Source organism: Mastomys coucha, unplaced genomic scaffold (genome assembly GCF_008632895.1).
Source record: "Mastomys coucha isolate ucsf_1 unplaced genomic scaffold, UCSF_Mcou_1 pScaffold3, whole genome shotgun sequence".
Lineage (NCBI taxonomy): Eukaryota > Metazoa > Chordata > Mammalia > Rodentia > Muridae > Mastomys > Mastomys coucha.
The window spans coordinates 50,642,865-50,656,280 of NW_022196909.1; the positions used below are offsets into that span (position 1 = coordinate 50,642,865).

Genomic DNA, 13,416 nt, shown 5'->3' on the forward strand with positions numbered 1-13,416 from the left:
AAAAAAAAAAAAAAAAAAAAAAAAAAAAAAAAAGGATGAGTAATAATAACCTTAACACCCCACGTGTTTCTTCTAACTTTAGCGTTTGCCTCCTTGTCTCTTTGTACACCATGTGCATGCATGCAGCGCCTGTAGAGAAAAAAGCTTGAAACCCTAGTAAGAGATAAATACACTTTTTTGTTCGTTTTATGTATTCAGGTAAATCTTTAACATTTATTTTTATTTTGTGAGTGTGTATGTTTGTCTGTGCACTGTGTGTGCGTACCTAGAGCTGGAGTTACAGAAGCTCGTAATCTGCCATGCGGGTACTGAGAACTGAACCCAGGTCCTCCATTAACAGTCAGTGCTCTTATCTGCTGAGCCATCGCTCCAGCTCCTTATTTGGTTTCTTGAAACGGGGTGGGGGTAGGGGTATCGCTCTCAATATAGCCCTGATTAGACTAGAATTTGCTATGTAAAGCAGGCCAGCCTTGAACTCAGAGATCATCCTGCTTCTGTCTCCTGAGTGCTGGGATTAAAGGCATGTGTCACCATGCCTGGCTGAATGCAAGTTTTAAGAGTCACCAAACCTTGTTGCCATCAACCTTGTGAATATGAACTGGACCCCATAGCACACTATCAAAGGTCGGAGAGATGGATGATGGCTCAGTGGTCAAGAACACTGGGCTGCACCTGCAGAGGGTCTGGGTGGCAATCCCAGCGCTCACATGGTAGGTCGCAGCTGTCTGTAACGTTTCCAGAGCATCCGGTGCCCCCTTCTGTCTTTTCCAGGCACCAGATGCACATGTGGTACACAGACATTCATGTAGGCGAAACACCCTTACACATAAAATACCAAAATAATAAAAATGTAAAAAAAAAAAAAAAAAAAAAAAAGATAAGAATTCAAAGGTGTTTATTAGGGCTTGAGAGAAGGCTCCATGGTAAAGGGTGTGTTGCCAAGCTCTGTGACTTAAGTTTGATCCCCAGACCGCATATGAGAACTGACTCCCACAAGCTGTCCAGTGACCCCCACATGTACACACATACACACACTCACACACACACACTCACTAAATACATGCACGTAAACTAATTGAAGATTTTTATTAGTTTCTCCTTTATCTTCTGGCCTGTATGCGTACTACCACATAAGAGCTTGACTCTGCCAAGTTCACTTTGTCATTTCTTCCTATGCCATCGGGGACGGCTTGCTAGGATGGGGAATTCCACACTGCCAGGCATGGTCAGAGCAGTTTGCTTTCCCAGCCTCTTTAAAGTTTAGTTTAGTTTCGTTTCTTTTCTTTGTTTTTTGTTGTTGTTTGTTTGTTTGTTGTTTTGTTTTGTTTTCTTTGTTTCTTAAACAAAACATTTTTTTTCTTTTAAAGGACATTTAATTGGGGGTAGTGTACAGATTCAGAGGTTCAGTCTATTATCATCAAGGCTGAAAAAATGGCAGTATCCAAGCAGACATGGTGCTGGAAGAGCTGAGAATTCTACATCTTGATCAGGAGACTCTTCTGCCCTGGGTGGAGCTTAAGCACAGGATCTCAAAGTCCATCCCCACAGTGACATACTTTCTCCAACGCCATATCTACTCCAGAAAGGCCATATTTCCTAATACTGCTACTTGCCATGGGCCAAGTATATTTAAACTACCACACCTTTCAATATCACTGTAAAGGCTTTACCACATTGGTTATATCCATAGGGTTCTTTTATGTAGTGGGAGGTGACTTGATTGTGAATAGGCTATACCATGTTGACTACATTTAAACAGAACATTTTTATTGATTCTCTGGGAATTTCACATCATAGACCCCTATCAGACTTACTTCCCAGTCCTTCCACGCCCCCCACCCTTGTGACTCCCCAAAGAAAAGTAAAAATAAAAATAAGAAAAATAAAAATTAAGAAAGGTCTAATTTGTGTTGTGTCTATTGCTCAGTGGAGCATGGTCAACACTCAGTAGTCTGCCCCTTAGAACTTGAGTCCTCCCTCTCCCACACCCCGCCAGAAGCCATCAGCTGTGAAGAACCATTCTTCAGCATCCCCCATCACACGTTTTAAGAGTTCTCTTTGGTGGCTTTCTGCCTAGGCTGTTAACTTTTTCGGGGGTGAAAGGGGTTGGAATGAGTGTGCGAGTTTTCACAGAAGCCTTCCATGCCCCTCCCTCTCAACTGTGCTTAGCATAGTTTCCCGATGTGTCAGTGTCTAATAAGTTGGCTGTGTGGGCCACTGTGATAAGCATGATCCTCACCACAAAATTCCAGTTAGTCATCTCCACACCCACCCCGCCCATGGCTAAGAGATTCCAAGGTAGCAGCAAAGTCTCCTGACGCTGTTCTCTGGGCTTGCAATGGGTTCTCCCTCATATCTCCTTGTCTACTCGGAGGAGCCCATTCCTTGTGTCCTGTGGTGGTTTGAACGAGAATGGCCTCTATAGATAGGCTCATGTATTTGAAGAGTTGGTCTGAAGTTGGTGATACTGTGTGGGAAGAATTAGGAGGTGTGGCCTTGGAGGAGGTGTATCGCTGAGGGCGGGCTTGGAGGTTTCAAAAGCTCACCCACTCCATTCCCGGAAAGCCTGCCTGCCTGCATGATGACTATGGACTCCTAATTCTCTGGAACCATGGACCCCAATTTAAAAGCATCCTTCGATAAGCTACCTTGGTCATGGTGCCTTACCAGAGAAACAGTCTGGTAACTACGCAGACCCCTGAGTGGTGCCTACAAACATAACTACACTAATTGCATATGCTTCTCTCTCTTTCTCTCTCTCTTTTTTTTTCCTTCGGCTTTTCAAGACAGGGTTTCTCTGTGTATCCCTGGCTGTCCTGGAACTCACTCTGGAGACCAGGCTGGCTTGAACTCAGAAATCCACCTGACTCTGCCTCCCAAGGGCTGGGATTAAAGGCCTGCGCCACCACTGCCTGGCTTGCATATGCCTCTCTTAAGGAAATGTATGTGCTGTGTTGGAGAGATCCTTAAAGGACCCGTCGTGGGGCAGGCCTGTAATTCTAGTACCTGAGAGGCTGATACAAGAGGATCAGGAGCTGAAGGCTAGTCTGGGCTGTACAATGAGTTTAAAGCTAGCCTAAGATGTATGAAACAGTATTTCAGAAAACCAAGAAACCAACAGTCCTCCCTTCCCCAGATCTAGAATGGAACTCCCTGTGTACAATCCAGCCATACTGTTTTTTTTTTTTTAAGATTTATTTTATTTATTTTATGAGTACACTAGCTGTACAGATGGCCGTGAGCCATCATGTGTGTGGCTGCTGGGAATTGAACTCAGGACCTCTGCTGGCCCCACTCCCTTTGGCCCCACTCGCCCCAGCCGTAATTCACTGTATTCACTCATTATGGATGGTTGTGAGCCACCACGTGGTTGCTGGGGTTTTATCCCAGCCTGCGGGACTCAGTTATTCGGGGTGTCAAGGGGGACCATGCCTGTAGAGAAGAATGGGTGAGAGAGAGGAGGAGACCAAGCAAAGGTTTGTCAAGGTTTCCTTAACTTAGAGCAAGCTGCTCAATATATACTTTACAAAAGGGGAGGGGCGGGGAACAATGGGCTCACTGCAGGGTTGTCTATCTGGCGGATGTTGGCAGGGGGCCTGGAACATTTCGAGGTTCTTTCCAGAAGGTCTTGGTATACTGCCTCTTGGTAAACAGGCACAGGATGTTTTTGTCCAAGGTAAGTATCAGGCAGTTCTCAGGCTAGTTGAGGGGCAGGGGGTTGGGTGGCCATGCCTTGGCTCCCAACAGGATTTGAACTCAGGACCTTTGGAAAAGCAGTCAGTGCTCTTAACCTCTGAGCCCAAGGTTCCAAGTTTAATATTCAGCACTGCATTTATGTAGTGAGAGCCCACAGACCCATCCTTTGTTTCAGCTGGATTATGTTGCAAAGCAAGCTCAGCCGGCAGTCTATACTTCTAAGTATCTGTAGGAAGTTGCATGTGCCACCAAGGTCGCCAATCCCATTGTGGCAAGCATTCAAGGTCTGTTCAGCCTGATGGAGGCTGGGTAGGGCACAGAAACACAGCACACGCTCTTACACTTTTTTTTTTTAAAGCTGCACACTCATAAAAGGCCAACCAGTTCCATAAAAAATGTTTAAACCTGCCAGAATGAACAGGCATCCACTGCTGCTGCTGTTCTAGGTGGTCATCTCATGGCACTGGCATCTCCAATAGGCTGGGGTCTTCCGCTGCAACTAGGCTTCACCAGTAGCCTCTCATAGGCTCCCTTCATGGTGCCAAGCCTCAGCTCCTTTGCATGACCCCTTCAGTCCTGGCTATCAACTGCAACTGAGGCTGTACCTTCACCAGTGGCCTCTCACAGTGCCAAGCCTCAGCTGCTCTTCCTGGTGCCTTCATTCCTTCAAAACCACCTGAGTGACTCTTAACACATTACCAAGTCCCACTGAAGCACAAGGTACAACCTTGGCTATCCCTGGAGCACAGCTTCTTTGTGCTCTCAGAAAACACTTCCTAGAAGATGTCACCTCCGTGTTGATAGTCCCTTCTTAGCTCCAGCTAACCAGCATCAATTGTCCTAGTAGTTCCTTCTATTTTTCACTCTAAAGCCAGAGCAACATGGCCGAAGCTGCCGTGTTCTGCTGCTTTTTGGGGCTGGAACATAACCCCCTTGATTCTATTACCAGCTTCCTATTTTCCAACTCCCTCTCTGCCTAAGCTTGGCTGTCCTGGAACTTGCTCTGTAGATTCACCTTGAACTCAGAAATCTGCATGGCTCTGTCTCCTATAATGCTGAGATTAAAGATATGTACCATCATGCCTGGATTTAAGCTTTTCTTCATCTAGAACCTGCTTTGTCCGTGGCTGTCCTTGAACTCAGAGATCTGATTGGCTTTGTCTCCTGGGATTAAAGGTGTGTACCGCCATGCCTGGATCTAAATTTAGCTAGGTAGGATTTTGCCCCAATCCCTTAATCTGCTATCTCCTTGAACACAGGATTCAGCTCCATTGCACTTCCTGGGGCCCCTTTAATACTTGAATCATGTATTTTATATTTTTCCTTTCTAAGCTTGCAATGCTTGTTCAAAACACTCTTCATGAGACTTAACCAGAGAACAAAGTCTTTGCTGGGCTTTTTTGAAACTTCCTTTGTCAATGCAATTAATCTGAGTCTCTTCACCTTAGCCTCAGGCAGATTCTTTGGACAGTGGCAAAAAGAAGCCATGTTCTTCACCGAAATACTACTAAAACAGTCTCTAGGCCACATACTGAGAAATTCTTCTCCACTGAAACTTCTTGGGCCAGGTCTGTACAGTCCAATTCATTCTCAGCAACAAAGTCTTTCAAATTCCTACCTTCCATGGCTTCCCAAATCCAAAGTCCTCAAATCCACATTCTTCCAACCAAAAACATGGTCAGGCCTATCACAGCAATACCCTACTCCTTGTACCAACTTCTGCCTTAGCTAGGGTTTTACTGCTGTGAACAGATACCATGACCAAAACAAGTCTTAAAAAGGACAACAGTGGGGCTGGAGAGATGGCTCAGTGGTTAAAAGCGCTGACTGCTCTTCCAAAGGTCCTGAGTTCAAATCCCAGCAACCACATGGTGGCTCACAACCACCCATAATGAGATCTGATGCCCTCTTCCGGTGTGTCTGAAGACAGCTACAGTGTACTTACTTACATACATAAAATAAATAAATTAAAAAAAAAAAAAAAAAGGACAACAGTAATTGGAGCTGCCTTACAGGTTAAAGGTTCAGTCCATTATCATCCAGGTGGGAGCATGGCAGCATCCAGCCAGGCATGGTGTAGGCAGAGCTGAGAGTTCTTCCTCTTCATCTGAAGAATACTGGCTTCCAGGCAGCTAGGATGCGGGTCTTAAAACCCACACCTACTCCAACAGGGCCACACCTTCTAATAGTGCCACTCCCTAGGCCAAATATATACAAACCATCGCAGGGTCTGACAGGTCTGAGATGTTAGGGATGCTTGTGTACATGTGGAGAGGCTTGGGGGCATTGCCCTTATGTGACTGATGGCCACAATTCTCTCTATGGGGGGGCATGGTAGCTGTGTGACAGGGCCTGGTGTAGGAGCAGGTGAAGCTTCTACTGGCCCTTCTGGGTCCCCAGGGCTTCAAGCCCAACTCGACTTTATCTCATGGTTCACTGCCCCATACAGGTTAGCAGTGGCAGCTCAAACCACTCACAAACACTTCACGGATACCCCAGCAGTCCAGTTGGGTAGTCAGGACAGCAAACACAAGTCAGTAGCAGTGGTACTGCCTAGCAGAGACAGTCAGGCCTCAGCCTCAGCACAAGTCAGCAGGAGGGACCAGGGTCAACCAACAGCAATGCCAGAAGGGACCAGGGTCAACCAACAGCAATGCCAGAAGGGACCAGGGTCAACCAACAGCAATGCCAGGAGGGACCAGGGTCAACCAACAGCAATGCCAGGAGGGACCAGGGCCAACAGCAATGCCAGGGGGACCAGGGCCAACAGCAATGCCAGGAAACGTTCTCAGTTGTGGCCTCTCTGCAGCAAGACCAACAGGCATCACACAGCTAGCTCTACAAGCAAGCCTAGCCCAGGCTCCTCACTGGCCAGGTGGTATATGGAATATATGTACATTAGTCCCTTGTCCCTGGGTCCTTATCCTGAGAGCCTCTCTTCTTCAGGAACAGATGGAGTGGGCCAGTTCTTTCTTCTGGCCTGTAGGGTGGGAACAACCAGTATGAAGTTAACTGAGGATATCCAAAAGCAAAACATGTGTATATGCACATACATGCTATGTACACAAATGCACATATTCATGTAAAAGGCCATAATTCTCATACAGACCCCTATAGTCACACAGGCACTCAGCTATCTTTTTTTTTTTGTACACACACACACACACACACACACACACACACACACACACACACACAGGTTCTCTTACATGCTTGTCTCATTCCCTGGTGCACTCGGGAGCCTGGCTAATTTCCACTTAATCTCTTGTAAGAATTTCAGGCATTTGAGGGGAGGAGAGCCTGAGACACTTTATCCCATGAGAAGCAGGCCCACTTCCCAGGTGCTTTGGGACTTTTGGGGCCTCACAGGTGCTGCTCCTGGAACCTGCATGCAGACATGAGGGCAGCCATACCAGCAGTTGTCCCTGGTGTCTGGGTGCCTGGGCTAGCCTCGGTGGTGTAATGGTCTCTAGCTCCTCTCACCGGCCAGCCCTTTGCTACACCACAGAAGGTCACCATGTTGGCCCAATGGCAAGAGTTTACAACTTGACTTTTGGCCCTCCTTCCAACACAGGGTACCCAGACCTCCCTTTTCCTACCTGAATTCTGTAGCAGCTAAGTCCAAGCACAGGTACCATTATGCCAAGTGAAAGAAACATAAGGACGCTCAGAGTAGTTGCTTGTGGTCTACATCTGCCCCTGGCACATACTTCTGTTGTGGGCATGGGGAGCTGAAGAGGCTCTGGGAAGGGAAAAGAAAGATGGCGGACTCTAGGGGTCTCCAGAAGGGCTTCTGCTTTCCTTGGCAATAGGCTCTGTGCCCCTGTTCTCTCCTTACCCCATCTCAGGCTGACGGGCTCAGGCAACCCCTCATGTTCCACATGGCATGTGTAATTCTGTTCCAACCCAGAAGGCACCACAACAGCTGCCCACTTCTGGAAGGTTCCATCCCCTGCAGGCCTGGTCTCTACAAACTCCGTGTCCTGGGTCAGCTCCTCCCCATTCAACTGCCAGGTCAGGGTGATGTCAGCAGGGTAGAAGCCCAGGGCCCAGCACCTCAGGGTGACATCACCTTCAGATCTGGGGTGATGGGTCACTGTTGTCTGCGGAGGGTCTGCAGTAGAGAGACATGTAGACGCTGGTGTCTCCAGTGGAAAAGGCAGAAGTAGGAGACACCCCCAAGTACCCTTGGACACATTTAGAGAGTAGAGACCTCAGAGGTGGTAGGTGACCACAGTCTAGGAGACTCAAAAGAGTCCCATCTGCTTGTGGGAAGCTACCCCCAGCACATTGGACCCACCCAGATAGCCTACATTCCTGTGTCAGAGCGGCTACAGGAGCTCCCCACCAACTACAGAGTAAGCTTTTACCCTGCCTGCCACAGGGAGGAGGGCTGGGCTGGGAGGGGGTGTCATTACCAGTTCGGGTGAAGGTCTCTCCTCCCATGGTTAAGTATCTCTGCAGCCATAGGACGCACTCCTTCTCCAAGTAGGTCTTCTCTCTCTCCAGCCAGTACTCATCGTTTTCCCACTTGCGCTTGGTGTAGCCAGCAATGAAGGTGACTGCTGTGTATTGCATGAAGTCCAAGTCCAAGGTCAGGTAATCCCAGCCGTCGTAGCCATACTGCCAGTGCCCCGTGGTCTTGTCATCCCGCATCTCACAGCCGTATGTGAACTGGAGGGTGTGAGGGCCTAGACGCCCCCGGGACAGGGATGCATGCCAGTGACCACAGATGTATTTCCCAGGCCTCTCCATCATGGTCCCTCCTGCCCTAGCACTGTTCCCCAGGTTCCTTGGGTTCTCCTTAGAGGATGGGTGTTCACACTCTAGATAACCCAGTCTGGCTTCCCACTGATACCTTGGAAGTGCTGTCAGCTCTGTCAGGGGCAAGTCTTAAGATGCTTCAGGTCATAGTTAAAAGAGCATTTGGATAGGGAGCTAGAGATCGGGCTTTGTTGTGTTGGTACACAGGCTATTAGGACTCTTGTGCAAGCAGTCCCAGAGTCCAGGAGTAACCTCCCAGGGGCAGAGCATGGCACATGAGCATGGTGGCAAAGGACACACTATGCTCAGTATTTCTCCTCGAGGTTCTAGAGAAGGCAAGCACTGATCTCTCAGGTGTAGTGGTGCATGCTTGCAATCCCGTAACTGGGGAGGCCCAGGCAGAAAGTGATGCTGAGCTACACAGTGAATTAGAGGCCAGCTTGGACTCCTTGGGTCCCTGTTCTTGAAACAAATAAAACAAAAAACCCAAACTGAGCCAGACCAACCACTGACCACCAAGAGGACAGGCTTTTTGCTGAAGAGTTCTTTAACGAATTTCAAAGTCCAGTGTAATTGATTGCCTGGCCAGCTTAGGTCCTACCCTGCCCCGCGGATTTCAGGTCCTGGCTCTTTGATCAATACTTGCTACATCAAAAGGGGCTGCATGTGCCTCTTCTTCCACACTGTGGGTTTCTGAAGGTGTGACCACTTATGCGACTACGCCTGTGGGATATCGGACGGTTTTAGGATCAGCAACCTCATCCATCAGCTCTCGATAGTTCCACACCAGCCTAGAGGCCCTTCTCAGACCTGTTTCAGTAGTGCCGAGCAGTGGGAAATATTTGCTAAAAACCTTTCATCTAAAAGTCTGTTTTCTGAGCTCATTTTGAATCCTACCATGCACTTGGCTGTACCGTGACTGCTGGCCATATGAAAAGTCTTTCTCTCTCTCTCTCCCTTCCCCTCCTCTCTGCCCCCTCTCTGAGACAAGATATCAAGATATTATGCTTTAGCTCAGACTGGCCTGGAATTCACTATGTGTAGCCCAAACTGGCCTTGACCTTGAGGCAACCATCCTGCCTCAGCCTTCCCAGAGCTGGATAGAATTACAGTGTGAACCACTGTGCTTGCCTTCTGTATTCCTCACAGATGCATATCAGACCCATCCCCTGGTTTTAGTTCAAGTTTCATCTCAGTTTTGAAACTACGCTGGCACTGGGTGTCTCCTCTGCTTGCTTCAGTCAGTGATGGCAAATATTTATGCATCTCATTTGGGTTTCAGAGAGGCTCTGGCCTCAGGGTCACAAGGGTCTTCTGACATCTGAGTGCCTTCCCATGGAAGCTCTAAACTTTGAAGACAAACGGTCACTGATGCTTGCTGGTTTCTGCCTCTCAAAAGATGCATGCTGTGTGCGCATCTGTGACTCATTTGACAGGTGAATGTCAAACCCACCCTGAGCTCAGGGAGTAGATGTGGCCAGCCTGTTCTCAAGGGACAGTCTGTCAGGGCACTGAGGGGTTAGGTGAGGCAGGTAAGTTGTTTCCTCCTGCCAGTTCCAGGCACGTACCTGCTTGCTGGTGGAAGTCACCTGCTCTCTGACTCTGGGCACCAGAGCTGTTGTAGTATTGCTGAATGTTTCTGAGGCTCAACTGGAAAATCTTCATCAGATTGGTGAAAACTTGGGTCTCATGAGCAAAGTAATGTGGATTTTCCCTCAGCCAGTCAGCACACGACTCTGCCTTCATGTTCCTACTGTCGTAGTGAATGAAGAGCTGGTTATCTACAAAGCCACTGGCGAAAAACGAAGGGACTCGTGGGCCCGGCTCACTCACAGCTGAGTAAGAATAGTGCAGAGAGTGTGATCCTGAGGTAAGAATAGGGTTTAGTGTGAGGTACCGAGGGAGGGCCCACACTTCAGAACAACCCACCAGCCAAGAGAATCAGATTCCACACGGTGCACTAGGATAATTCAGAGAACCAACAAGCTGTGACCGTAAGCTGCTGGAGAGATGGCTCAGTGGTTGGGAGCATTGGTCACTCTTACAGAGGACCTGGGTTCATTCTCAGCATCCACATGGCCTCTCCCAACCATCTGTACCTCCAGCTCCAAGGGATCTGATGGCTCTGCGCCCCACTCCCGGCAAAGGCACTGTCTGTATGTGGTGCATGTATGCATTTCTCCTCATTTCAGAGTTTTGATTTTGTTTTTCGTTAATTAAGGAAGCTAGGATACAAAGCAATGGGTTTCATCTTACCATATTTGTGCAGCATATGTGCACTATGCTTGGGTACAGGGTTATTTTGATTCTAAGTGCTGGGGCAGGGCACGACTGAACTCAGGGCTCTACATGCTAGACAGCTACTCTCCCTCTGACCCAAACATTTTTTTCATTTTGTAAAGATTATTTTAGGGATCCAAGTTTAGTTCCCACACCCACATGGCTGTTAACAACCACCTGTAACTCTAGTCTCGGGATCTGTTGTCCTCTTCTGGCTTGCGCAGGTATTTAACAGATATGATGCACAGCCCCCCTGCACCCCCCCATCCCCCTACAGAGGCCAGGAGAGGGTTTCTGATCCCCTGGAAGTAGTTATGGGTGGTTGTACTGGGAACTGAACCACTTCTGCTGCCTCTGCCATTAGACTTCATTACCAGTGAACCACTTCTGCCTTTAGACTTTGTTACCATTTGAATCACTTCTGCAGCCTCTGCCATTAGACTTTATTACCATTTGAATCACTTCTGCAGCCTCTGCCATTAGACTTTATTACCATTTGAACCACCTCTGCAGCCTCTGCCATTAGACTTTGTACCATGTGCTCTTCCCCTCACTGCTCTGTCCCATACTCCTGCCCCTTCTCCATCTGCTTCAATTTCTTTCCTAGTTAAACCTGGCTCTGCTGCTTCTGTTTTATCACATGTTCTGTATCACTTGTCTCCTTTAAGATCGCTTCCATGTTTCCATCTTGTTTTGCACTCCTTCCATATATTTAAAAGCACATATACACATGTGTGTATAATTTTATGTTTGTTTTTAAACGTTTATTTAGCTGAGGCTGGCCTTGAACTTCGGATCTTTCTGCCTGCACCTCCCAAGTGCTGGGGTTACAGGTGTGCACCATCATACCTAGCGCGTGCGCACACACACACACACACACACACACAAATAATAATAATTATCATTATTATTTATTATTTTAAGCTGGAGTTCCAGGGACAACAAAATATGATATTTGTCTTTCTGACGCTTGCTTCTTTCAGTTGTATCCATCTCTCACAATATCATAATTTAATTTTGCTTTAAAATGGCATGGAATTTCATTTTATAGCCAAGTAAGATTTCATTGTATTGTATCAAATTCTAGTGTATATTGAACTGCAATTTTTTTTTTGATTTTTTTTGTTTTGTTTTGGTTTGGTTTTTGGTTTTTCTTGTTTTTTTTTTTTTTTCTGAGACAGGGTTTCTCTGTGTAGCCCTGGCTGTCCTGGAACTCACTCTGCAGCCCATGCTGGCCTCGAACTCAGAAATCCACCTGCCTCTGCCTCCCAAGTGCTGGGATTAAAGGCGTTCACCACCACTGCCTGGCTTGTTATTTTGTTTTTTGAGGCAGGGTTTGCTTACATATATATGAAGCTGAGGCAGGAGGATCATAAATTTGAGTGTCACATAAATAGAATCCTATCTCAAAATAATACTAATAATTATTAATGATGATGATGATAATGACTGTAGAGAGATCATCTTGTGTATTATATGAATGCCTTACCTGTCATTTGAAAGCCTATGGCTTAAGCAGGAATTAGAGGTGGGACATCTGGAAGCGAAAAAATTCTGGGAGAGAAGGAGTCAGGGAGAGGAGCCTGAAAAAAGGTGAGGAGGCAGACACGTGGACACATGGTACCTGAGCACAGCTAACCACCAGCCACGTGGCAAAATGAGGCTTAAAATAAATGGGTATTTTTAGGTATAATCTAGTCAGAGTAGAGCCTAGCTATATGGCCAAGGTATTTGTAAATATAATTTGAGCCTGAGTCTTATTTCTGGGAGCAGGGGGCTAACAGGAAGAACTGGGACTTAACTTTAACAAATGACGATGCCAGGGAGCTGGACTGCTCAGCCAGTAAAGGCACCCGCTGCCACCCAGATGGTGGAAGGAGACCTGATCCTAACAAGTTGTCTTCTGACCTCCCCATCCAGGTTGTAGTATGGGTTGCAGGCTACACACATGAGCATGCACAAACATGCATGTGAATAAATTTACACTACAATGTGCACAGTGTATACTTTATAAGTAAACACGCAGTTCAGGAGGTAGGGAGGTTGCTGGGGAGCCCGCTGGGCCCTTAGGAGCATTTACTGCTCTTCCTGAAGACCATGGTGTAGTTCTGAGCACCATCCGAAGGGGGCCGCTGTCCTCTGGCATGTATACACACAGACAAGAAAATACTCAAAACCACATAAGAATGTAAGGAAAGGTCTGGTTTGGTGGTGCATGCAAACCTGTGAGTTCAAGACCAGCCTGGTTTACATAGTGAGTTCAAAGACAGCTAGATCTACTAAATGAGACCTAGTCTTCTGCAAATGGCGCGGGGTTCCTGGTTGGAGATTTTCGTCTTAAAATCTTTAATCCCAGCACTTGGGAGGCAGAGGCAGGTGGATTTCTGAGTTCGAGGCCAGCCTGGTCTACAGAGTGAGTTCCAGGACAGCCAGGGCTACACAGAGAAACCCTGTCTCGAAAAACAAAACAAAAAACAAAAAACCCAAAAAATTACCCAGCACACAGCCCACTTCCCAATCCTACTCACGGGCTCTGCTGTTCAGGGGGTGGCTCAGGAACCAGAAGAGAAGAGTCCACATGGTGTCAAGGTTTTTCTTGTTGTTGTTCTTCTTCTTGTTGTTGTTTTGGTCAGGCCAGGATCAAGTTGTTTTTTTTTTTTTTTTTTTTTTTTTTTT

At 47.2% G+C, this 13,416-nt stretch overlaps 2 protein-coding genes and 1 pseudogene across 8 annotated transcripts in view; 2 read left to right on the forward strand and 1 right to left on the reverse strand.

Moving 5' to 3' along the window:
- The window catches only part of LOC116074627 (H-2 class I histocompatibility antigen, D-37 alpha chain-like), a 714,163-nt gene that overhangs the window by 640,364 nt on the left and 60,383 nt on the right, over nucleotides 1-13,416 (forward strand). The gene's annotated exons all lie outside the window — the stretch shown is intronic.
- The window catches only part of LOC116074641, a 38,956-nt pseudogene that overhangs the window by 5,099 nt on the left and 20,441 nt on the right, over nucleotides 1-13,416 (forward strand).
- The window catches only part of LOC116074623 (H-2 class I histocompatibility antigen, D-37 alpha chain-like), a 21,864-nt gene continuing 14,535 nt past the window's right edge, over nucleotides 6,088-13,416 (reverse strand). Inside the window, exons 1-7 of one of the 5 annotated variants that reach the window (XM_031347332.1) lie at nucleotides 13,269-13,327; nucleotides 12,230-12,323; nucleotides 10,029-10,213; nucleotides 8,115-8,387; nucleotides 7,535-7,810; nucleotides 7,296-7,438; nucleotides 6,088-6,676 (exon numbers count right to left, since the gene is read on the reverse strand). In XM_031347332.1, coding sequence (XP_031203192.1) covers nucleotides 6,617-6,676; nucleotides 7,296-7,438; nucleotides 7,535-7,810; nucleotides 8,115-8,387; nucleotides 10,029-10,206 — 930 coding nt within the window. In that variant the 5' untranslated portion in view covers nucleotides 10,207-10,213; nucleotides 12,230-12,323; nucleotides 13,269-13,327 and the 3' untranslated portion in view covers nucleotides 6,088-6,616. Of the gene's footprint in view, nucleotides 6,677-7,295; nucleotides 7,439-7,534; nucleotides 7,811-8,114; nucleotides 8,388-10,028; nucleotides 10,326-12,229; nucleotides 12,324-13,268; nucleotides 13,411-13,416 lie in introns of those variants that run through there. The other 4 variants (XM_031347329.1, XM_031347326.1, XM_031347331.1 and 1 more) reach the window with 4 other exon arrangements.